At 38.2% G+C, this 26,422-nt stretch overlaps 2 protein-coding genes across 14 annotated transcripts in view; both read right to left on the reverse strand.

The window, feature by feature from the left end:
* The window catches only part of cacna1bb (calcium channel, voltage-dependent, N type, alpha 1B subunit, b), a gene marked incomplete at its 5' end in the record, with an annotated part of 156,599 nt that extends 147,019 nt beyond the window's left edge, over positions 1-9,580 (reverse strand). Inside the window, 4 exons of the mRNA XM_081389983.1 lie at positions 2,191-2,296; positions 5,342-5,596; positions 7,926-8,226; positions 9,520-9,580. Of these exons, the coding sequence (XP_081246109.1) occupies positions 2,191-2,296; positions 5,342-5,596; positions 7,926-8,226; positions 9,520-9,580 (723 nt within the window). The remainder of the gene's footprint in view (positions 1-2,190; positions 2,297-5,341; positions 5,597-7,925; positions 8,227-9,519) is intronic.
* ehmt1b (euchromatic histone-lysine N-methyltransferase 1b) overlaps positions 9,144-26,422 on the reverse strand; it is a 41,601-nt gene continuing 24,322 nt past the window's right edge. For 5 of the 13 annotated variants that reach the window (XM_081389966.1, XM_081389975.1, XM_081389977.1 and 2 more), the window contains 25 exons: positions 25,649-26,142; positions 25,333-25,495; positions 24,617-24,780; positions 24,222-24,383; positions 23,984-24,052; positions 22,153-22,270; positions 21,898-22,035; positions 21,322-21,467; positions 20,686-20,829; positions 20,280-20,506; positions 19,848-20,042; positions 19,646-19,728; positions 19,457-19,563; positions 19,136-19,258; positions 18,908-19,009; positions 17,323-17,427; positions 16,999-17,153; positions 15,429-15,596; positions 15,176-15,320; positions 14,910-14,987; positions 14,303-14,418; positions 13,564-13,650; positions 13,303-13,381; positions 11,984-12,159; positions 9,144-11,864 (listed from right to left, as the gene is read on the reverse strand). In XM_081389966.1, coding sequence (XP_081246092.1) covers positions 11,690-11,864; positions 11,984-12,159; positions 13,303-13,381; positions 13,564-13,650; positions 14,303-14,418; positions 14,910-14,987; positions 15,176-15,320; positions 15,429-15,596; positions 16,999-17,153; positions 17,323-17,427; positions 18,908-19,009; positions 19,136-19,258; positions 19,457-19,563; positions 19,646-19,728; positions 19,848-20,042; positions 20,280-20,506; positions 20,686-20,829; positions 21,322-21,467; positions 21,898-22,035; positions 22,153-22,270; positions 23,984-24,052; positions 24,222-24,383; positions 24,617-24,780; positions 25,333-25,495; positions 25,649-26,142 — 3,719 coding nt within the window. In that variant the 3' untranslated portion in view covers positions 9,144-11,689. The remainder of the gene's footprint in view (positions 11,865-11,983; positions 12,160-13,302; positions 13,382-13,563; positions 13,651-14,302; positions 14,419-14,909; positions 14,988-15,175; positions 15,321-15,428; positions 15,597-16,998; positions 17,154-17,322; positions 17,428-18,907; positions 19,010-19,135; positions 19,259-19,456; positions 19,564-19,645; positions 19,729-19,847; positions 20,043-20,279; positions 20,507-20,685; positions 20,830-21,321; positions 21,468-21,897; positions 22,036-22,152; positions 22,271-23,983; positions 24,053-24,221; positions 24,384-24,616; positions 24,781-25,332; positions 25,496-25,648; positions 26,143-26,422) is intronic. The other 8 variants (XM_081389972.1, XM_081389967.1, XM_081389968.1 and 5 more) reach the window with 6 other exon arrangements.

The raw sequence follows: 26,422 nt of genomic DNA on the forward strand, positions 1-26,422 counted from the left end.
AATGCAGGTCGCTATTCACTGCCACTATATGGATGAGCATGAATGGGACAAAAAGAACTGTATACTGCATAAGAATAACACCAGGGTGAGTAAATTATGACTTAATTTTTATTTAAGGGTGAACCATACCTTTAAAGGAACAGTTCACCAAAATATGAAAATTCTGTCATAATTTATTCACTCGTGTGACGTCGTTCCTAACCTTTCTGACTTTGAAAGGAGTCTAAGCTGTTTTTTTCCACAGAATCAAAGCATATAGTTCCAATAAGGAGCAGAAAGCACCAAGGTCCATATGTTTTGTGTGCTATCTTCCAAGTCTTCTTAAGTAATAAGGCAGCTTTATGTGACGAATAGACCACAGTTAAGTTCCAATAGTGTCTCAATGTCATGTCATTCCACATAATCATATTTTTGTGTGTATATATATATTAGTATATACAGTATATTATAAATGAATAAACAAGAAATGTATACGTTCATTCAGCAAGGATTAATTAAATTGATCAAAAGTGACAGTAAATGATCTTTCATTGTCACAAAAGATTTCTATTTCAAATAAATGCTTTTCTTTTGAACATTCTAATCAAAGTATTTTGAAAAAAATTACTTATCACAGTTTTGACACAAATATCACAATATTAAGCAGCACTTTAAGAGGAAGAAAAAGAGTAAACATCCCTTTTGTGTTGAGTCATTTTGGGTTTGAAACAATATGAAGGTGAGCAAATGACAGAATATTCATTTTTGAATTGAAGTTGTAATGTTGTTGACATGTTTATGTGGCATTTTTAATATGCTTTAAGACAAACCATGTGCAAATTCATCAGTCAACACCATTGCTGAGTATTTTCTCCTTAAAACTGCACTGAACCAAAGACAGTGTCAAAAACGCAGTTTGAAATCGCCTCTGTTTCCTACCGTCACAAAAATGCAACCAATCCTGTCAAGGTACAAGGAAGGGCTTTTCTCCACTGACTTTCTATGATGTTCAAAGGATGTTGATTTTTAGAAGGCAGCTGTCTAACTCTGATAAGGAGAACGGGAACGTTTGTGTAACATTAGCAACATATTTGATAACATAATCAAGCAAAAGACTAATCATATCAATTACAGTTATGTGTCCGACGTTGTAGAGAGAGATACAAAAAAACATTCTGATACAGCAACTTGTAGACAACCCTTTATAATTTGGCTTCAAACACATATGGCTAAATTAAACCAATATTTTCGCTTGCCATTGCCATTTACTACAGTTGACCGAGTGGATCAGGAAGTCTGAGCTGGTGTGATGGAGTGGAGGTGGGGACTAACTAGCATATTCATTGCTCCGCGTGTAAGTTAAGCAAGGGTGTAGTTACATTCAAGCATGAAGAAATTATTTTCACAGGAAAAAACTTTTAAATATGTCGTATTTTGCATTTTCTAGCATCAGGATGCTGTATTCGAGAGGATCCCATTGACCTTATTCGCTCATGCTGTTTTCCTTTCTGTGATTGCAGCGCTCCTCCGGGGAGTATGGAATCCAACATTACCGCCTCCATATTCAGCTTTACAAAGAGACTATTACCGACTTAATCCGCCAACATGTCCAGTCCCTGCTTTAATTGTGCCACAACACACTTTGAAGAAGCTATGTTATATCACTTTGACTCAACAGGCACAACTGCTGTTGTGAGCAGGGGAATAAGAGCAAGGCAGTGGATCAAAGCCTGCTCTGCATGGGTTAAGGTCGGATCATGAAGAAGCAGCGTTATGCACACATTTGTCAATGGTTCCCAGCAGGATGGGTTTTAATGAGACAGAGACATGGCTCCTGTGTGGAGTGCTTGGGTGGTTCTCAGTGGCCCTGGATGGGAGCTCTGAGAGTGGGATAACAGCCTCTGCTCCAACAGGCTCACCAGTCACCCACGCCAACCAGTGCAAGACCGCTAAAATGATCAATCAATATACTCCAGCGGGGATGTCGGGTGTGTGGGTGGAACGAAAAGCAAGCCAAATACACAGTTATCTCTGACTCGCTCTGCTTTTAGCAGAATGCATTGTCATTGCTGTTTCTCTCTCCTAAGAGATAAGCTTACAGTCGTATTCAGTGCAAAATGAATGATCTCATTTCTGATAGACATGTTTAAAGCAATGAAACCTTAATAATCAAGAGTGAATGAAAAGAAAACAGAGAAAGCTGATGCTCACCAAGCGTTCAGACATGGGGGTCTTGTCCATGGCTGGGAGATGCTGTTCGAGGGCCAGTACGATGCAGTTGGCGATGATGGTTGTGAGGATCAGGTACTCAAATGGAGTGGATAAGTCAAGGAAAAATGGCGGAACAACAAACAATGCAAGTCAAGACAATGACAAATCCAAAACATTCTGAAGAGGAAGGTTTATAATAAAATAAAAAAGTGCATGACATAGCTATAGCCTGAGTAAATATGTACATAACATTTATTCACTCTCATGTCATTCCAAACCTGCACTCATTTTCTTCTGTGGACCACAAAAGAAACCTTTGTTATTTTTAAACAAATGTTTGTTTGTTTTTCTCCATACAATGAAAGTGAATGATTCGACCCCACTGACTTTCCATCATCTTTTGAGTTCCAGAGAAGAAAGTCAGTCATATAAAGTTGGATATATAAGTCAAGAGTCAAGACAATAACAAATTCTAAACATTTAAAAAAAAAAAAAAAAGCATGATATATCTATTGCCTGATGTAAACTAGACAGGAAATGTACTGATGTGTATGCTTTAAAATATTGGCTTTAAAGAAAAAATATAATTTATTTACCCAAACGTGTATGACTTTTGGACAAACATAAAGCAGACAAAAAAAATGCACTTTTTTTTCCCTTTCATATAATGATCCGGTCCTATGTTGTTTGGACCCCATTGACTTGTTCCACAGAAGAAAGTAAGTCATATAAAGTTATAAGTTATACAGTTCAGCACACTCGTCGTGAAGGGCAATATATAGTGTACAGCAAATCTCAACCACTTGCTTGTTGCTTGTATTGTCGCAAAAAGTAAATTATATTATTGTCCAGCTCTAATCTGCTATATGTGACTTTAAGGCATAAAGATATTAAGATATTATTATAACATTAACATCATGATTTTCTGTAAAGTGGCATTGAAACAATCGCTGCCTCTGAATTGCTTTACTTAATACAAATTTGGAATGACACAGGGGTAAGAGAATGATGACAGAACTTTTAGGGTGAACTATCCCTATAAGAGCATTCCTTAAGGGTAACTACTAGTGAATTTCCCCCACAAACCACACCAATGACAAAGGGATTGTGTCATTTAAACACTCAATCACTAAATCATTAGGTGATGAGGACAGAGCAAGCCAAACAGAGCTCAACTCACATACATTTAAGCTCAATTAAGCAATTGACAGCCAAAACGCCTTTGTGTCCTTGGCATAGATGACCATGTTCAAACCCACTAGAAGTAATGCTGAATACTTTTTCCTCCACCTCACTCCATGCTGGAAATGACATCCAGAGGTCTGGACATAAAAATGAGACATGCTTTCAACACTGAAGCATTACAGTGCAGAGAGTATGATCACCCATTAGGTTGGCATGATGGTTTCTCTCTCAGCGCAGCCATTTGTGCAACCTTACTGCGTCTATAAAATGTTTGTGTAAGCCCACCAATCTTGTCATTATTACAATCTTTTTTATCCTTTTTAGAGGAAATACTAAAAGGCTGCTAACATCTTTATGGACGGTCAGCCATTATATTCCATTCTTAGGACAGGATCCATTTTTCCAACTCATTTTCCATCCCTGTTCCCTACGGCTATGGTCTTTATGGGATTTCTATTCATGTAGGCAAGGAATGGAAAGGAAATATCCAATGGCCACTTCAATCACATTTTTGTCAACCCCCTGAGGGATCTCTACATGCTATGGAAACCTAATGACATAGGTGCCTGGATTCCTGAATTTGTATGCATCTTAAATGGGCTGCACAACAAATTGAAAGCATCAAAAATAAAGACGGAATATCTGATTGTAAGGTGCTACAAATTGTAGTAAATGTTGGTGACAGGAAAATCAGTGTCTAGATTTCAGGACCCTGGATAGCGCTAGAGCTCTTCAGAACCACTGTGCTTTCCAATTAAAAATAACTTGGGTTCATTTATTTCCATGTCGAGTTATGAATTTTAAAATGTAAATAACTCTAACCTTTCACTGAACTAACCGTTGTAAAACGGATTTACATACACCGATTTATTATGTATTAACGAGCTACATCGCCTGGCAGATGTTAACAGCGTACAGTTATGCTAATTAACTTTATTAGCCTACTTGGCGAAACTACTACTACTAGGCCTACTACTAATAACTATTATTATTACTACAAACGTTACTACTAGTGAATGCATCTATTTATTGAACATTATTACTGTTGTCGCTGGAAATTAAGAAACTAGGCTACAGTAGGCTACACAGTTAGATTATCCACACAGTAGCTTTGTTTATAACTAAATCAAATGTATTACACCATAGCCCTGAGACAGGATTTTCTCACTTGGTAAACGTAATCCGGTGTTATTTTGTTACATGTTTCACCCCTGTTCATACTTTATCCCGGGTTATCCCGACATTTCTTGGAAGAATACGACACACGCGCGACCTGTTTTAAAATAAATGCTTGCCAGTCTGTGTAAACGACGTACAACCGCTTCGAAACACATAGCAAAACAATTGCCTATTTATTGTACGAAATTCTAACCGATTCCCCAAGATACTGAAACTGAACAGCGCGTAAAAAAGTTTCTAGGAGTAGCTTATAATAAGGATATGAATATTCAATAGGGAAGCGCTGAGCCGATTTATGATTGGTTGCCTGTTGATAATCAATTCGACGTAACGTTCTGGCGCCGCTTGTTTCATCACAACTGTATTCCTTTGACGGTGACAAACCTCTTTTGAAACGGTGCTTGATGCTGGGTTAAACTAGCATTTAAACCAGGGTTAAAAAAAAACAAAAAAAAAACAAAAAAAACATAAGAGCACAATGACAAACCATTTCGAGCGCTGCCTAAAAATAAATGAGCGACTGCTTTACTTGCCAACGCTTGAATTAGGAAATAAAAGATCAGCCAACACCCTGACACGACCACCAGCTGCCAAATGCCTTAAAGTGCGTGAACACGTGAAGACAAAAGGGTGCCAATCACCATTTCAGCAGGCAACAGTTCATTTGACATTGCCAGATCTAAAAGCGTGTATTATGCTTCAAAATAATAATAATGAACAGAAATGTAGAAGTGGAGGAGTAAAAAAGCTATATCCATTTTGCATAAATGTTGAACAACAAGGATATGGCCATTCGGTTATTCTTTTGGCGTATTTCCTGATGACATTGTCCTCACTGAAGATGAACAAAGAGCGGTTGACAGTGAAACAGTTCTGTTTGGTTTGTTTAGGATTATATAAAGCCATTGTCCTGGCTCTCTGAGCCATCGACTGTTTGTACATTCTTTGACCGCCCGAGGGACCTCCCGCCCGGGCTCCCCCTCTCCCGGCGCCCGCTGGACCTCCATAGCGGGTGGGCAGATCGTCTCCAAAGCGAGCCATCCTAGACATGCAGATATCCAACAGGTAAAATCCAAACTGGCATTAAATATAAGATAGAGAGTGCACATTACAGTACAGACATCTGTTACCACTTAGAGTCCCCATCTGTCTATGTGAAGTGAAATAAAAAAAAATATATAAAAGTCCCTTTTGACAAGCTCCTCGTGCGCCCTCGCCTCACTCCATTTCTCAGACAATTGCAACAAAAAAAGGAAACTTGTCATTGAAATGTCATTCCTGTTGAGAGCATTTCAAACAATAGAAAATGTGTAATCATCCGATTCGTGGCACATCCGTCCAACACAACCTGATCCAGCTGACAGGTCACGAAACCAAAATGTGCACCATCACTTACGCGTCATGCTAGACGGAAAAAAACTGTTGTTGGAATCAAAAGCGCGAAGAAAGGTATTCCATATGCACGCGCACACGTCTACGGCTTTTTTTTTTCTCTTTACCGATGATTTGCTTTCCGCTTCCACGCAACAATTCCACTTGGAAACGCGTACGGTACGAATGGTGCCAAGTGAGTGGAAGCTGGTGCGCGAGACTCTCACACGTGACGCAAACGGCCCTATAGGCAGGACCACCTGCTGGAGAGCGCGTGAGGGGGAGGGGGTTTTAATTGATCATCAATGAATGATATTTATAACTATGTATGTCTTATTGTTTGCTTAGACCGCTAATTAAGTATTAATTAAGTATTAATCGCCACGCAAAAGTACTTCATTGTTGATAAATGACTAAATTAATTTTAAAAGATTAATTTTTTAGAATATAATAGAATAGCACACTGATGGCCAAACTCAATGGTACAATTACACAAAAGCGAATTGTGCCTATTGTTGTCAATCAGTACATTATCAAGGTGTGCCTTTATTTGGTCATTTTTATGTATAATGTTTTTTGGCAACATACACAGTCATAAAACAGAGGGGTTTATTGTGACGTGGCTAATAATCCATTAGGACAAATTTGATGACTGAACAAATGTAGGTATCTAAAAGGGGAAATACCATAGACTTGTGGGCCTTTTGCTGTTTAATAAAGCTATATTTACTGCATCAGAAAATATTTTTTCATTATATTTAGTGTGGTTAAAAAAAAGTCCACATTAACAATTGAAATTTAAAATTTACATGGAGATAAATATAAAGTTTCAATATTTTGAAGGTTGTAACAAAAAAAAGAAATATTCAAATTCTGCACTGTTCCTGTCACAAATCAAATTAGCAAATTTGTGTCAATCACTTAGTAAACTAAACGTATGCAAACATGCTCTTTGGATAATATTTAAATCATGTTGTATCAGGTCATTATATATAAATACGTTATATATTGCATGTTTGTATATTAATGCAAAATAGAAGAGTGATTTGAACAGCACTATTTTTATTTGTTGTTTGTATATTTAGCCAATTATATTTTCAATACCCTATCACTCACATAAACATAATTACATGTATTATTAAATCTTATTTAAAACATCACTGTTAGGATTACAAATAATTAAAACATTAGATTAGCTGGTCCCCATTTTTGGTCTCAGCCTAAGCAAAAACATGACACACATTCACTCCACCTCTCTAAAGAAGGAAAGATTCTTAGAAAAGTAACCAGCATGTCCAGATGTGAATCTCCTGGCATTACGGTCAGTAAGTGTGAAGGATTTTCTGTGCGCATGCAGCCAGTCAAGACCCAGAGGCACAAAATCTCATGAGAGACTCCAGGCTGTTGAGCTAATCTCTGGATGTGTGGCAAACCAAAGCTCCATACAACACCCTAGGCATAACAGTGGAAAGGATTCAAGACACACACACACGCTGGGTTTTCATGTTTCATGGAGACATTCCATAGACATAATGATTTGTATATTCTATCCCCTAAACCTATCCATCACAGAAAATTCAGCATTTTCAAAAAACATCACTTATGATTTATAAGCTGTTTTCCTCATGAGAACCAAAAATGTCCCCAACAAGGACAAGGATTTCAGATTTAACTGAAATCTGTAGGACATTTTGTCTCCATAACGTAGGGTTTATCTAGTGCAATGATATTCATACATTTTATGTATGCGTAAGTGCTTTTGAGGCTATTACAGTATACAGTATATATTTCTGTTGAACTTTTAGGACCCCTAGTGGCTAGTATAATGAATTACAACTGATCAATTCTCAATTTCTATGACTTCTGGGAAATTCAGCCTAGTAAGCTCTCTCAATATTGACCTTTAATAGCATTGCACTTTAAACTTCCAGCAGACCATGATAAAGAAGCTAATAACCTTAAGTGTGGGTTACAAATGACTTTCATCCCCTGCTGCTCACCTCTCCTCCCATGGTGCTCCCTGCTCTTGACACATTTCATGGGCACTGATGATATCTATGTTCCTCAGATCACAGGGCCTCTCCAGGTCGACAGAAGTGTCATATTTGCTAGGTTTAGCAGTGTTCTGGTCATCTCTTGCAGTTTGGCTCTCTTCATACAGACTATCCTTGCTGGAATGTTCTGTGAAAGGTACTCTTCTGTTCCTCTGTTTGTCTGTTGGCTCAGAAGTATGAGCCCAGGAGCTGAACTCTGCCCCCAGAGTTAACATCCGCCAAGTTCCAAGTGTGGCCAAACGGGCAGCTTTATTTTTGAAATGGGATGAAAAATGAAAAACAGACTGACTGATAAATTGTGCAAATTAAAGGAGTTAGACAAGTGCATGCTTGATATATGCATGCATAAAGTCCCCCTTATGGTCGATACTGTATCCCTTGAAGCTATTTGATCTACAAAATGACATATTTAAACGTTTTATCCTGTAAAAATCCCTTGCTTCATTTAGTATACGCAGATCTTTGAATATGCTAATTAGCCCCGCCTCCACTCCCGCCAGCTCACAGATTCACTCGGTCAACTTACTGAGGTAAACGCTGCACGATGGTATCGCTCTTTACAACGTCGAACACATAACGGTAATTAATATGATCAGCCTTTTTCCTGACTATGTTATCAAACAGCTAATAATGTGTTGCTAATGTTACATAAACCATGTTTCCTTTCGCCATCTCAGTCTAACTTCTAACAATCATCAGAAAAGCTTTGGACAACTAAAGGCATAGTTTATCATAACATCGTAATATACATCATACACCCGCTATATTGCTAAGTCTATCCGTTTTTTCATATCAACAAAAACATATACTGGGATAACCTGGCATCTCTCGAGAGACTCCCCTACTAGTTCGATGTTAATAATATGCCAAAGCCCGCCGGCACGTTAACGTGATTGGTTACAAGATAGTTTGTGACGTCAGAAACACCAGCGTCTTTTTTTTTCACTGCAGGTTTAAGGAGAAAATAACTAACAATGGTGTTGACTTATGAATTTGCACATGGTTTGTCTTAAAGCACATTAAAAACAACACATAGACATATTAATAACATTAAAAACTTGATTTTCACCACAGGGGGACTTTAAGAACTCCCTGTGATTTTTAGGCCACATAAAAGTAATAATTATTACAAAGTTAATGTTTTGGGCCAATAAGATTTTTTTTGCATTGTGAGAATTTTAATGACAATTACAGAAATTTCCCCTATAATCCTTATCACTGCAAAGCAAAAAATAGTCTCATTACTGTAATGCAAATAAATAAATACATCAATATTATATGTTATTTAAATTGTAGTTTGCACTTTAAGTATTTAAATATTACATGACCTGGGCATGTTTTTGTGAGAATCACCCACAAAAATATTCAGCCTCAGCACATCATTTAATGTCACTAAACCTAAATGCCTCTAAAGCGAGTTATTTACAGCATCATCCATCATTAAAATAAGTAAAGAGTTCACTGTAATAAATATGAATAACAATCCACAACCCAGTTAATGACACAGAAACCTTGTAAAACAACCCAATGAACATCCTACCATAGATAACAGTGGATTTTCTCTCCTCCCAATCAGAGTTACGTCGAGCTGACCTCTTCATAGTCATGCGTGTTTGTTAACCTTGTGCGGCTTTATGAATCCAATTTCTCCGCCGTAATGTAGCTTATCCACAAAGCGTGATCCTCATAATTGTGCTGACTGAATAGTGAGACATAGTCAAGGCTTAAAGTTTGCAGCTGTGGAATGCGGAAAGGCGTTTCCTGTGTCGTTAGTTGAAAGCCTTTCTCGGCAAGTCAGAGGGCCTCAATCACCAGCTTACATTTCATTGGATCAATTACAACCAGAATCTTTAGTAATCAGGAAGAGAATAATCAAGTTTATAAAGCTGAATTTAATCAACAATCAAACGGCTTCCTGCTTTGCATCGCAGAACTCATTTGTGGGCTTTAAAGTGTAGGCTAACTCCGAAGATAGAAACATGAATTATCGGCTTTCGTGAAAACTGTAATGGGATGAATAGAAGGGATTGTAAGTTTCAGATTCACATACTTTGTTATTTTTGCATAAGAGTGACAGAGATGTTTATATTTCATTAGTAGTAAATTTATTGAAAAAGAAAAACACAACCAGTAAGATTGTGCATCATGTTTCACTGTCCAGAAATATGTTACAGTTTTCTTTTCATCCCCCCTCATTTTGCAACGTTTTGTATCTATATGTCTTGATTTGCACAAAGGACATGACTACACTACCAACATTTAAAAGACTGTAATAGTTTCACCATCAACATGAACTTATGGAACAAAATTGATACAGGCTAAATATGTCAAACTACAGTTAGAAAAAACAGGTCAATTTAAAAATACAAATGAAAAAGGAAAAAAAAAATTAAACACTTGCTTCTTCATCGTAATTTACAACTTGTATTCACTTAGTGAGTAATAAAAAAATAAACATAACAAAAAACTTTTTCAGCACCATTTGCGTTTTCCTACACCTGACCGCATTTAATTCCACCAGAGCGAAACGTTCCAGTCCTATTCCTAAAGCACGTGTTCCTCAAAAGCATGCTAATAGGTTCTGTCATTGTGACTGAAAGTACGTACAGAAATGTTCAAAATATTTTACAGTTTTCGTTTGCATGGATTGGGGGTGCATGTAATATGCATTTAACAACAGCTGTGTCTATCCAGGCCTGTAACATGCAGGATATAACCCATAGGGCTTGTTTCTAGACACAGATTAAGCTTCGTCCAGGATTATTTTGCACTTCCAGTGGCGATTAGCCATTAAAACGCATTTTTACTCAAGAACTGGGCTTTTACCGGGAGAAAAACGCCCGTTTAGAGGCCTTTTCATGATTTCTGTAGCACTGACATGACGTCCTGCGTCTGTAAACCAATCAGAAGAGGACACGCACGACGGGCGCTAACGTCCAATGACTGCTAGCCTATAGCTCATCTCAAGTTAATACAGTCCACTGAAGGACACGGAAACGACTGTACTGAGAAAAAAAAGAAGAAAAAAACGTCACAAGGTTGGTCTTTAAATGTCATCACATAATTCTCTGCATATTCTTTGAATGTACAAAAAAAAAAAAGCAATGTAAAACAAACAAGGGTAAAGTGTTAAATGATCATTTCAAATTCATTAGGGAATCAATCACTCAGTTTTCGTTCACCTTGACTCCAAAAGTAAAAAGAATAAAGTTCATAAAAGAGGTGTGAACGAGAATGTGTACGATAAGTTCGAGTCGGGCAGGAAAACACATTGTGACGTCTGAATTGTGCGACAAGAATAAGGTAGTATTCAACTGTAATGTCCCTTACAGTCTCTTAAATAGCTCAAACAGCCTTATTCTCGAGAGAAAAACAAAAATCCACTTTTTTACGATGTTGAACAGGATGGATGTATCATGGTCCAAAGGGGCGGGCTGCCAATAAAAAACCCATACAAAATGTGTGTACTAAACACCTGAAACACCAGTCCAACTGTACACCTCTCACCTTCAAGACCGTATCAACCAATCAGGCTCTCAGACCACCAGAGCTAAACGTGGCACTGTGGGTGTAGCATCAAATGGCCCGGGTAGGTACCCGGAGCTGATTAGAGATGGCAGAGGTGTGCCCGTGCTGGTGATGGGACATGGCAGGCTGGTAGAAGGTGGAGAACCAGATGCTCTATGCTAGAAACTTGGTTGTCGGAGGGCTTAGCTGGGGCTGGACGAGCTGGTATCAGGCAGGGCGCTGGGCTGCTGGTCTCCCGGCGTACTGTCTGCCTGCGTCTGGCCGATGACGGCTGCCGAGTGCTTACACTTAGATGAGCCACACTGGCAGCTGAACAGCTTCCCCTTTACGTCCCAGAAGTGATCGCCGTAATCAAACCTGAGGAGGGGAGAGAAATCAAAAACTATGTATTCTAATAAGCATAAATTACTTTAATGAAGAGCATGATGGGAAACTATCCCTATTAGCAAGTAAATGGATAATGATGTGAATCAGACCCAAGTTCGTCTCCGGCACTGATGTTCTTGCAGGCGAAGAACGCGATGTGAGGAAATCTGAGGTCCTGGTGAGAGGTGAACACTCGACAGGGGAACAGATTCGGCTCACAGTGATGGTTTATGAAGCGGCTGATGTTGCCGTAGAAACGTGCGTCAACGCAGTACATGTCACCCACCTGTAACAGCAGTGGCAGAAAATAACTTGAGAAGGTGCTTGTTGTCAGAGTAAAGAGAATGGGATATGAGATTTATTCAGCAGGGCTCAATAAAGATGGGCTGTCTTTATTTTTTAAGTTTTAAAGAAAAAATTATAGAAAATATTTTAGAATTTTGGATCAGTTGGTAAGATTTTTGAAAATGTTTTAAATGTCTCTTATCTATGGAAGCTTGTTTCCACCCCTGAATAAAAAGATAACTGCAACTTTTTATTTAACAATTCTAACTTTTTTTTTCACAGAACTGAGTGATATAAACTCGCAATTGCGTGTTATGAAGTTTATATCACTCAGTTCTGAGAATAAAGTCAGTTTTTCCTTAGAACAGGGATTTATAACTCACAATTGTGAGTTTATACTGTATCTCACAATTCTGAGGGAAAAAAAGTCAGAATTGCAAGATGTAAAGTCGCAATTGTAAGAAAAAGTTAGAATTATGTTTTTTTTTTCTATTCCGTGGTGGAAAAATGGCAACTTATCCTCACCAAGGGAGCATTTATTAGATTAAATACACAGTACTATTATGAAATATTACAATTTAGAATAACTTTTCTATTAATATATTTTAAATTGGCAGATTTAGTGCTCAAGAAACATTTATTATTATTATTATCAGTGTTGAAAACAGTTGTGCTGAAAACAGTTGTGTTTAATGCATCCTTATCGAATAAAAATATTCATTTCTTTAAAAAAAAAAAAGTGTACTGACCCAAAAATTCTGAACAGTAGTGTTTTATATGTGTATACAGGTATATATATTATTTCTCAGAAAAATTCATTTATATCAGTTTTACTCTAATTGCCACATAAACAAAATTGTGATTGCTGGTTAGATTCTTCCTGTCTAAGTGTATGGTTATTGGCCAGAATAAGCTTGCCATGCAGTTTAGATTGCATGCCAACAAACCAACATCTAGCAATGCAAGACGGTCTAAGATACAAGAGTATCATTGTATAGCCAAATAAAACATTCCTCTGAACTGACAGGGGTTAGCTAAATGAATTATGCTAAATTTGCTTGAGGGAGTGCAGATAACCCACAATTGAAGGGAGCAGACAGGAGAGGTAATGTGATTTTATAGGAGAGTCCTAGGACAATGATACCTTGCTATCCAGACTGAAAAGATAGGAGTCATTCTCTCTGACATCTGCTTCGGCGTCAGAGATGATTTCACCCACGTATCTGTTAGAAGGAAATGAAACATTAGGGTGCAAACACACTAAACACACAATCATATCCATACTGACACCTAAACAAACATCTGCGCAGACACACACACACCCCTAAACTCATTCACAGAAAGATAAAACACAGGCCCTCAATGACCTTTAGAAATATAATAAAACAAAAAATAACAAACTCACTCGCAAACAAACGTTCCTTGCGGGATATCCTGTAATGTCTTGACACCCCATCCCATCATCTGCGTCTTGAACAACTGCAGTCTTATCCTAAGAAATCATTTAAGAAACCAATTAATTCAGATCATGTACTACAGATCGAACAACAAGTATATGTGAATACTAAATAGTTGGTCAGGGTGATTAATCGACTGATATGTCACTGAGGTTTAAATTATTTTGTATGGTTTTTGGAGTGCACATTTCCTTTTTTCAAACATTACTGAGTAAATGTTTATAAAATAATCTTCAGGTATTTATGTGTACATCTCATTTACTATAACTAAATTGTATTATACATATGACCGATTTAGCCAAATATATCAGCCATCAGCAATCCTGTTCTCTAGATAAGGAGTCTAGGAGATCTTTAAGTAGAGTATAAAGAGAAAAAAAAAAGGATGACAAAGTGCTCAATCATGTGCTTTAAATCATTTAAAGAATTTAATAATGTTTCTGCTTTTAAAAGAATGGAAATCATGAGATCAGCTGCAGTTTTGACATCTTGTTTTTGACTAAAAAAATCTGAATGTATTTGCATATATTCACATAAATGTTTTGGGTGGGAGAGATTTGAAAACAGTCATATCAGTCATACAACGTCACATTTTTTTCAGATGTATGTGTAAATATGGTTTAACCTGACAGCTGTTGAAATATGTAACGGGGGTAATCATCCAGAATGTAAGTGGATGTGAGGTACCTCAGTCCATTCTGTACCACACGGTTTTTGCAGGTTCTCCAGCAAGAGCAGGCATGGTTGCACTCAAATATAAGAGGCGGTTCCTCATTGCAGAACTCGGGGAGCAGACGACTCTCCTGATACCACAAACACAAAGCATTCAAACTCTCACACTAAAAAACTAAAAATTAACTTGGTTTTTAGATTCTCCTGAACAAAATGTCAGTGGTGCTTGGCCGCACAAAGCTTGTCACCATTATGCTAGGTTATTGTGAATGGTTTTCAGGGCATTTTGCGTAGATAAAGATATAAAAAAATAATCATAAAGTAGTTTAATACTTAAAATACAAATAACTAATTCTAAGTTTGAGCATTAGTAACTGATGTATAATTTAGCACCACTAATAACTATGACTAAACCATTGCACACTGTCTTGTACTTAATTAGTTCCACCTCTAGGTGGAGATATGTGCTAAGTCAAATGACATTAACAGAAGTTTAGCTTGTAATTCATGTAGTCCGTGCTTTAAAATTACCCAGATATTCACAATTTACAGATATAACATCACAATAACAAACAGCTTTGTTTTTAGGTTTGATGGATGGAGTGCTTAGAAATGAACTTACTTTATCATACCAGCAGCGCAGGCTTAGTTGGCCACACATGCAGCCAGCTGAGGAGCAATCGTCTTTACAGACACAGTACTGTGAAGTCAAATAACACCATTATATTGTTTTTTCCTTCGGTCAGAGGTTTATTACACATTCAGCACTCTGTCTTAGCTAAACAGCCAAATCATATTTGTCAGGTACATTGCAAAGATGATTATCATCTTTAACACTGCAGAGATTAGAAAAGTGTAACAATAAAAATGACATTTCAGCTGGTTTACCTGCAAGTGAGTGATATTTTTGTCAATGTTCATTGGCGACGTCACACAGCTATCAGGGACATATTTGTAGTTGTCAGGACAGGGTTCACTGTCCACTGCGTTCACACACGGGACGGGGACTTTCTCGTAGCCTCTGGCGATGTCCCTAAACGCAATTACACTGTCATTAATAGGCTAGTTTAGGTTGTAATTCTGGTATTGATAAACTTGTCAATACTGTGAGCTGGAGGACAGTGAGATTAAGTGGATCTACCTGTTGAGAAGCTTCTCTGCAGGGGCAGCCAAGTTGCTGTTAGCTTCTCTTTGCTTTTTGCTGGCTTGAAGGGCGCTCCAAACCTTCGAGCTTTGGCTACAGCACTCCATGGGCGTCTCTCCCTCTTTGTTCTTAAGCCTTACATCAGCACCCTGTGACAGAAACAAGCTACAGGAGGCACAAAAGAGGTTAAACTTGAAGGTTAGGACAGCCTCACCAAACAAAAATGAAAAATATTTAGTATGAATTTATTCATTTCTTTTTATTATTATTATTATTATTATTTAGTAATACGATAAGAGAGAGATGTCATTACAATTACAACATAAAAAGTAGGCTAATAATACTTTTGATACATTATTACGTCTATTACTACTACTACTACTACTTACTTTCCCCAAAAAATAAATAAATACATTTTTATGTTAGACAAATTGCAAATTTTCATTGTGTGTGTAAATGTTTTATTTTGATTCAGAGATGCAATCGAAGCACAAAAAAAACAAAACAAAAAAAAAACCTTATATTATGTAAAAATGTACGTGTAATCCATCTGTTCCAGTGGCAATAATACATTCAGGGCTCTAACCACTCACTATAACTAACTGCCAACGGATCAATACTAATATTTGTCCAGGAAATGATGAGAGAAAGCCTTTATTGCTACTGTCCAGCTCCAATAAATCTACAATGATATTGATCCAGTCTCCAAAAAAAAAGCAGCTTTAAGCTGATTAAAATCTACACAAGCACCAGATTAAGGCTGCAGTACATCAGATATGGATGTAATCCTGCAGTAACGTTATCCTCTAGGAGGGTGGCTCAGATGTCCCTAAGTTGTAAATAAGCCTAGCTCACTACAAACCTGTGAGATTGAAAGGGAGTTTAATCAATCAATCAATCCATAATCAGTCTTGATCGATAACACCTAGGCCCTGTTTATTACACTGGGTATTAAGATGCGTTTTGGTCACTCGGATCACAATAAACGAGGCAGACACATACCCGTTTACACCTGGTGTTTTAATCCATCTCTTTTGTCCACTTTCAACCACTTCTGTCCCGATTTCTTCGAGGGGAGGGTCTATGGGCTGGTAAATGTATGGGTGTCTTCAGATATTTTAATCCAAAAAAAACTTTAATTTTTTAAATTTACAGTTGCTCTGATAGCAACAAGACCACACCGAACACTGTGAGTGCATGTTAGAAATCAGGAATGGTAAGAGAACATTGTGCTTGGTACGTTTTTCATCTTCAAACCAAACTTGGGTCTTTAGCCAACAAAGTTTAAAACCCGTCTGGCAAGCACGCTTCCCATAGTGTTTACACATCAAGTCATTAAGCGAAGAGTATGTCGTCTTTTGTGTCCGTCCGAACGCATTCGACCACATGAAAGCAATCTGGGTGAATGCGTTTTTAACTACCTCTGGAAGTGGTCGAAAGTTGACAAGCTCAAAACGTTTTAGAACCCGTTTTCACCTGTATTTAGCGTTGTCCATTTGTGATCCGTTCAGCCAAAACGCTTTCTTAATACCAGGAGTAGAAAAGACCCTAGTGGAGATTTACTCACTTTACACAGTCGATCCGATTCTCCCGTGATGCTATGTGCAGTGGTGAGTCTCCGTGGATGTTGACGGCGTTGAGATCACACTTGGCATCCAGCAGGATCTCTGCTATCTCCAGACAGCCAGAGAATGCCGCCCAGTGCAGACAGATATTTTCCTCCTAGAATCAAGGTTGACGTTGCAAAAAAAATTACACTTAGTCATCTAAATGTATAAAAGAACTGAAAATATGACAAAGTAAACAACAAAAATACTGTAAAACGGCAGATTAAGCTGTAATTTTGCTACATTAAATTTAGGTTTCCAGATACAAAACACGGCACACATACCTTGTCTCGGATGTTGATATCAGCCCCTTTGGAGAGCAAGAGTTTTACTTGGTCTACATGTTTGTACTCTGTGGCCCAAATCATGGCTGTCCAACCTCCATCATCCTGGGACAGGAAATGCAACTTCATTAGAAATCTCAACCTTTTGAAGGCTTCCAAGCAGAAACATTTTGGTATATTTGGATATACAATAAAGTTCCCTTCACCACAAGTGCTGCTGGATCATTGACTCCAATGTCTTCCATCATCCACAACAATATTCAAAGCACAAATAACTAATGATCTAGCCTAGAAATCTAGACGCACCCTAGCGGCAGCAAAATGTATTTTGCAGCCAGGGTAGTCTAGAAACTCTCCATAGACTTTCGAGCTGCAAAAACCTAAATTGGGTCAGGCCAATCACATCGCTTATAGAGTAGGCGGGGCGGGCTTAACATATGACGACAGAGTTGCGATGGTTACCTGGCTGTGACTTGAAAACAAAGAATGGCGGCTGCTGGAGAACAGTCTTTCGAATCGGCTTTGTCCGCGACTCTGGAGGACTTGGAGTTAAGTTTTTCTTTGAGAAAAGAGCAAAGAACGGCACTTGAGTTATTCTTAAAAAAAGGAAGATGTGTTTGTCGGTTTGCCGGCCAGATATGGCAAAAGTTGAATCCATCAACTAACGTTAGCTCCGCTGTTGGGAAAACGCTCTGGTTGGTTGAAGCGCTGTCCTATTGCGTGCAGAGGGAATATGAAAGACAGCCGTTTATCCCGCCCCTCGGATTGAGCCGTGTCTATGGTGAGTTTCCAGGCCTAACATCTTGATGTAGGTCTGGCTTGCCAGGCTACTAATGATCAGGATTTTGTTTTACTCAATTTCTTTGCAATGAATTACTTTAGAGCTTGGCATAACTGGAAAAATGCATATTCATTATTTAAAAAATACTATCGTGTTTAAAGATTTTATTTGTATTTTTATATACATTACTTTTCCAGTTCTAGAAACCACACTTTTAAAATTAATTTAAATTTAAATCATTTTAAAATACCATTTAAATTACCAGGACCCTTAGTTGAGAACTACTGGTTTAAAGCCCTTGCTTAAAGATTGCTTTAAGATACAAACAAAATGCTTCAAGATTCAGACAAAACCTTTTAGATGGATAAGCTAAAAGTTCTTTGTTATGGTTATTAAATGTACAATTGTACAAATTTAATGCACAAAGCAACACCATATATTTACCATGCTGTTTAGAGGAATTTTTAGAATTTTCAAAAATGTCCACAAAACCTAATGTTTATCTTTAACAGCACATAAATACATCTGTAGCAAATGTGGTTAAAATGCCTTTTGAATTCCAGTGTCATTCAAATAACTTATGAAAAAGTTTCTCTTTGAGAAACTCATTACGAGGATGGAGGGAAAAACAGATGTGTTGAAAAGTTTTCACTAGGATGGAGGAGTATTGGTGCATTTTTCTTCTGAAATTCCTCAGATATGTTTGGCAGATTCTAATGACTCAAATGGTGGAAATCTCCCAAAACACCCTTTCACACTCCCAAAACATTTTTACAAATGTTAATACAACAGAAGGTCCAATACCTGGCAGTTAATATTTATAAGGCCTGTAGACAGCAGATGTTGTACAATGGCAAAATGGCCAGCCTTAGCAGCAAGATGGAGACATGTTGAACCTTCAACATCCTTAAAAGAAAAGGAAACAGGATGTGATCAGTGTTCAAAGAGTGAATGTTCCTCCAAAAGCATTTGATTACAGAATGTTGTACTAAACAGACTGGCTTATCAATCCTCTCCCTTGTGGCTGCTGACCTTTTGAGAGACGATGGCTCCAGCACGCAGAATATAGCGTACTGTGTCAAGATGGTTGTTCTCACAGGCCTCCATCAGGGGTGTCCGCTGGTCCTCGTCACACATGTCAAGGTTTGCACCAGCCTGAGAAATAATGTCAAAGTCATTGGAGTCGTATTTGTATATGCAAATGAGATCCGACAACTACTAAAGAGGAAGAAGATTTCTCTCTTGTGTTTCATAGAAGAAAGTCATCCAGGTTTAGAACAACATGAGGGTGAGTAAATGTTGACTTTTTATGTTTGGGCATGTTAATACTAGTTCACTAGCATTCACCCTCACCTGCACCAGCATGTGGCAGACTTCCTGATGACCTGCTTCAGCTGCTACATGGAGCGGTGTGCGTTTGTTCTGGCTCTCCATTTTAAAGTTAGGGTCGATCCCATCCACTGAAAACGAGAAAAAGGTTTCCAGCACAAAGCAGACAACCATGAATAAAATAAAACAAACAACTTTTCTAATCACTCTTACCCAACATCAGTATGACCTTCTGCAGTTCTCCTTGTTTGGCAGAAATGTACAGCTGTTTTGGGTGGAACCGAAGCTTCTTGGGTCTTGGAGAACAAGAAATGGTGGGAATGAATCAGTGCAAGTCATACAGTCATACATAATGATTAAACCCTATTTTAGCATAGAACAAGTGGCTCAAGGTCATAATAGTTGGTTTTCTTACTTCTCTGCATCTAGAGCCAACAGGACACTTTCCAAAGTTTCTTTAGGTGGTCCAAGTGGAGGTCCGGTTGTAGATCCTGATCCTATAGACCCAGCTTTGGAGCCCACAGGGGACACAGATGTGTCCTGTGATTCTGGATGTTTGGGTAAAGTGCTGTCTGCTTTGCCCTCTCCAAGAACAGAGAGCCGAGTAGACCTTTGATGACCACCAAATCAATTTAAGTGCAAAAGTTGGAGAAACAAACATCCTACAAAGATGCTGATCCAGCAACATGTCCTACCTAGGTTCATTGCAAACAAACCAGAATATAGCTAACCGCACTGAATTCAGCCCAGAATTAAAAAAAAAAGTCAGCCAAAATAATTTTAGAAACTGCATGGTGCAAAAATTGTTTGATACTTAGGTTTATATCATTAAAGAGCTGGCACATACCCTCCAGTGGTGGTGTCCGCTTTGCCCTCTGAGGTGCTGGGCGTACAGAGGCCATGGTTGAGAGGCACAGTTGACGTCGTATCGGCCTTGGCAATGGTGACTTCTTTCGCCTTGCTGACCTCCTCTCCACAGTGAGGACAAAAGCTCTGACCGTTGAGCTCCGAGGCACAGCCTCGATGAAACCGGTGGGAGATGTTCACCTCTGGCTGACACTCCATGAAGGTGCCCTACACAATGGCCACATGAAATCACTTTGAGTGGTTTGCTAAAATGTAACTGAAGTAAAAACTCTGGAGCTTTTCAGACACATGCACTTAGTCAAGAATTTCTTGGCCATTGGCTTGTCATGCTGTCATTGAAACCCAATCAAAACCTAAAACGTTCTCTCTAAAAGCCAAAGACTCACGGCTCTGCAAAAGAAGCCACAGCCTGGGCAGCACTGATGTTTGACCATGCCTGTGCGATGGTCCTCACACAGAACCAGCAGTTGGACAGAGTTTGAAGGCCTCATCATCTCGTGCTTCAGCACTGCATTCTGACAACGGCTCAGCTATCCCCAGAACAACAGGGAACCAATTAGAATAGAGTTCAGAACCTCAGCTTTTAAAAAGAGTTAATAGAAAAAATAAAAAAATAAAAAATAAAACCTGTATTGTAACAAAACAGAATGTTACCAAAAAAAAAAAAAAACATGAAGATACCAAGTATTCAGCAGTTAGATGAATCCCAGGACCTTCTGTACTGAACCGAAGTAAATGATTCACCTCATCACATTTAGTCACAGATAGTCTATAGCAGGTGTTCTTAATTCTGGCCCTCAAGGTTTTTGCAGATTTTAGCTCCAACCCTAACCAAACACCTGAACAAGCTAATCAAGGTCTTCAGAATTTACTTGAAAGTTACAGGCATGTGAGAACGATCAGAAAGTGGACCTCGAGGGCCAGACTTAAGAACCAGCATGTTAGCAAGACAATGCATTCCTGAAAGATGCAATCACTTCAACCAACATTGCTCTACATATTCACAAGGGCAACCATCTCACCTGGCCATCAATGCTCTCAGTTGCCATACACTTTCTGTCCGCGAGCGTGAGGATCTCTCTGCTCTTGGGAGTCTCCATTCGACAGCTGCAAAGGGGAAGTTCTTGCACCATGTCAGCATCTGTGCTCTCCACTGACCCTGAAACAGCTAAGAATCACCATCTTTAAGACTCAAATAATCATGAAAGTCCTGAAAAACCATCCTTTTGCAAACAGATAGCAGGGAGCCAATGTTACTTCATACTCAGATCTATATCAATGATAAATATTGGATAGATAGACTGACCACCAGGTGGCACCACATCGGTTGAGACTTGATGACTCATTTTATCCAAGATGGAGGCCACCACAAAGGCCTGACAATACTCATCCTCTGAACTTTACACAAATGCATCTTTCTCAAGATGCTGCGCTTGAAATCAATCAAATGGAAAAGTCTAAGATATACAACTTAGAATATCTCCTTTTGCACTTCCTCAAATAGTCAAAAGCAAACCATTGTTTTCATTTACAAGATCATTCAATGCTTTCCCAAATTAAATAGCAAAAATGTCATATGCCACAGGATTTTGCTTCACCTGAACTCTGAGATGTCAATAAGGCTTCCTGTGCTGCCAGGTTGAGGGAGTTTAGTGGGACTTCTTTATACTCTTTCCTGTGGTCAGGAGGGGCTGATGGGGAACTCTGGCTCTCAGATTGAGACTGGAACTCCATTCCTGAAGTTATGATGGGACAGACATAGAGATATTTGTAAATTATCTCATATTAACAGCTTATGTGTTGCCCTACAGCAGATATTTCAGGAAAACATATATTTAAATCACTTTATGTACCAGAAAGTCCTTCTGTTTTCGCTTTAAGTTTCCTCTTGCGTTTCCTTGATGGTCGAAGCCAGGCGTGGTCGCCCTTGGCCTTCTTTTTCCATTTCTTTTTCAAACTGGACTCCGAACTCTGAGGAGAACAGATGTAACTTACAGGCAACAAATTGAAACAAAGGCGCAAAAAAATCAGATTTGTGAAATACTTTTGTATCAAAGTATTGCATCTAACAGGGTACCCCCAGGATCCTCCAACTTAAATTCAAGGCTTTTTAAGACCTTTTTAATACCATTTCAAATGAAATTCAATGCCAACTTCGTACCAATTCCGACAGAAGTATGAGGGGAAAATGTCAAATCTGTATACATTTTAAACCCTAAAAAATAATTATGTACAAGTAGACTACTTGAATTAAATACATTTTATGTAAATTATCAGTCATATAAAATACATACGCAGCAGCGTTGTAGCGTGCTATGTTAATTTTGGCAGCCATTTTTGATTTAGTCTTACTCTTCATCTTCAGACGAAAATGCTTATTGGTCTTAGTCACATTTGAGTCATTCTGCCTTTCATAGTTTTAGTTGACGAAATGTGTTTGCATTTTTTGTCAACTTTTAGTCATTACTTTTAGTCAAACTGCAGTTACTTTAAATTTGGTAGCTATTTTACATGTAGGCTAGTCTTTAGACAGAAAATGTCATAATTATTCTCTCTAGGCCAATTCGATTAAGCTTATGAGAAATTAAAATTAAGCTAACAGGCTGTATTGACATTGCACTCTTTAGCAGTAGCACTTGTGCAATTCTACATATCCCTTTTCCTTAGTTCTCCAGTTTTTTTAGAGTGCCGTACCCCCTCTCTTCCACGACTGCAGTCACATCTTTCCATTAAGGGATAATATTTGCCCCATTTAATCGATTTTTCCATTTCATTTTTCACCTTTATAATACCGTTAAAAAATAAATAATGCTTTAAATAAAACAATGTTCAATAAATATTCAATGTTAAAAAACGTTTAATACTAATAAAAAATATGATATTAAAATCGCCAGTAGGTGGCGGTAACTCATTGTCTTTGTCAAAGCCACGGATTTTGTTGCAAAATAGAGCAATAAGCCTGACAATACTGTTTAAAATGTAGTACATCACTTAATGTTACCCTTTATTTTTTTTTACTGTTGTATAAAATCAATGTCACATTTGAAATCGTGTGGATAGTCGGGAAACATTGCATTCTTGCTTGCATAATGATCAACATTAAAAACACTGCTGTATATCAGCCTGCATTTTGATCGCAGATTTAGTCGCACAAACAGCGCAAGCGGCTCATGACAGATCTTCTCAAATGAAGATCGCTGAACTCCAGCTTGTCTGTGTTTTCAGATCATCCGCGCTTCTTCAACAATGTAGAGAGAGCGCGCGTGGATGGCTGTGGCCAGATACTACTGAAAAGACCGTGTAGAAAATGTTCTATTAACAGAAAAGCTCTGATTAGTAACCATCGTAACGGGTGAGCACGTTTTGCGCGTTCTTCTATGACGTGAAGCGCGAGGTGCACTCAACGTTTGCGACAAATTTTTAATTAGTCTACATTAGTAACAGTTAATTTTGTTACGGTATGAATTTAATCATAGAAAAGGCAAAAAAAATTAAGACCTTTGTAACGAAATCCAAGACTTTTTGTATACCAAATTCAAGGCTTTTAAGGCCTTAATTTGAGATTATCAAATTTAAGACTTTTTCAATGCTTTTAAGACCCCGCGGGTACCCTGATCTAAATGACTTTTGGTTATACTGTTTCTTCTGATACTTGTTGAAAATAGAGAACGTTAAGGAGCTCACCAAGTCTGATTCATCTCCTTCCTCTTCGCCATCCGGTGACTCCTCAGACTCCTGTTCTTCATCAAGAGGCTTATGAATGAAAAACAAATGAATAAGCATCCTCTAAGGGAACTGTAATGACTAGATAAGCCACTCTACTTTAAAATTTTAACTAAATGGCAAGATGGAGGAAAAGAATTGATGACAGCATTTTTCCATTGGCTCATGAGTCCATGCAACTTTGTTGATGAATTCCCACCTGAGAGATTGAAGCTATCCTGGGTCCCTCCTGTGAAGCTTTGGCTCCATCCTCAGTGACCAGCTCCTCATCATCCTCTGTGTCTTCTCCTTCCTCTGACTCTTCTTCATCAGATTCATTCTCCATTCTCTCTCCATTCACATGTACAACCTCTTTTGGCTGCTGTGAAGCCAAGGGATAAAAAGACAGGCATTAACGTCAAGGTTCACATGTCTTGGCCTCAAGAAGTACAGAAAAAGTCAACCAATTGGCAATGCAAAAATATTAAGAAAGGATAAATAATGGTCAAGACTCAGACTAACAATCTAAGCAACTATTCAAATATTACTTTTATTAACAACATAAAAGGTAGTTATTCACTCTTTAGGTGCGAATCTGGTGGTTCAATCTCTGACCTGAGGGTTGGGTGGAGACTGGGACATACGCTGAAACATCTCCAGAACTGTGCGTTGTTTCAAGACTTTATTTTTCTTCTTGGGCACAAGACTATATGTTCCCATTTTTCTTTTCTTCTTCCTTGACACAGCTGCTACTGAGGGAGAGACAGGTCTGGGTTCAACTGTCAATGCATAAAGAGAGAATTCTGGAATACAAGCCTGTTCAAGCACTTTATTCTCTGTAAAAGCAAGGTAATAATTTCCATGTAAAACTGTAAAATGCAGGTTAGATTATCTGCATTTTAATTTGAAAGAAAAATTTGTGTTTGATTTCAAAGTTAAATATTAACATCTGGCTGTGCCTAAAATAAATAATATGCATACATCATACTTTATTTTCAATTCATTACTTAATTTAAATGTAATAAAAAAAATGTAATAAAAAAAAACCTCAATCAGTATAAAAAAAGTAATGATTTGCTAAAGAATAAATTTATTTTTAAACAATTTAATATTAAATTATAACTATAGGTGAGCAATATTGGTGATTAATTGACAGCAAAGGTAATCATCTAAATGACAATAACCAATAACTGGTTATATTAATATACTGATATATCGCCCTTCTCTAAATTCTTCGACAGATGTGTGTATGTAAAGAAAACTAAAATGGAATGCCACGTTAAAAAATCATTAGAGTGAAAGGTACAAAGAAAGGTAATACGGTTTATAACCTGTTTGTGGCTTGGCTGGTGTGATGTTTGGTACAGGTGTGGCATCAGTTTGGCTTTGAGGTAGCTGATTCTGGATTGGAGATGGCTGTGGCTGCACTGCCTCTGGTTTGCCCACACTGTCATCTTTCACCACGACTGGCTCTTTATTTTCCCTATTCAAAAGCTGAAGGAGAAACAGAAATGTGATTATATGTATCCATGATTCATGAGCAGACCTAAAATAAAAATACCAAAACAATGTATTGTAGAATGTTCAGCTATCATGACTAGTGCAGCTGATGTAGACAAATATTTCATGGCGGTAAATCATCTATACCTTTAGTGTCTGGTTTGAGGCTGGCCTTGACATAGTTTTGCGTGCTCTATGTATCGTTGGTGGAGGTGTATTCGATACTCTGCCGTTTTTAGTCTCTGTTTCCGCTCGCCTCTCCATTGGGCTTAGTCCTAGGTTTGCGGCACTGTTTGAAGAACCCTGGTCTGGGGATCGCAACATAGAAGCTGAAGGTGATGAGCTTTTAGTCCCATGCCCCAGTGTGGAACCCCCTATGGGGGACCAGTTAGTCCTGTGTGGAGCTGACACTGTGTCTTCCTGCTGTTTGCTTAAAATATATCCATTACTGCCCACTGTAGAGCCATGGGGCGGCTCAGTCTCTGACAGTCCGTTCTCCATGGATGACGATCGGGCTGGTGATCCTTGTGTAGAAAGGTTCTGTTCAGTTCTCTTTGTGTCCGTGTTTTCATAGGTCCCATTCAGCTCGGTGGCCTCTCTGAGAGGTTCTGGTCGCCCGTTCGTGTGATTTTCATTTCCTCCTACAAGAAAAATAACAGAAAAAGATTAATTGATTTCACGATCTTAACAGTTACGGTATTGTTTTTCTGGGTTCAAATCAAGTTGGCACAATGAGGTTTTTTTTTTAGGTAGGACTAATGTTCTATGTGGATGAAGTTAACATAATATTTGATATACATCTTTGATATACATAATACATCTTTTTCGCAAAAAAATGTAAATAACTCACTAGGAACGAGTCAAAATGTGTTAAGACTCGCCTATAAAGAGTCAACCACAAATATTCAGATGTATTAAAAC

This window comes from Scardinius erythrophthalmus (assembly GCF_964197995.2).
Source record: "Scardinius erythrophthalmus genome assembly, chromosome: 17".
Lineage (NCBI taxonomy): Eukaryota > Metazoa > Chordata > Actinopteri > Cypriniformes > Leuciscidae > Scardinius > Scardinius erythrophthalmus.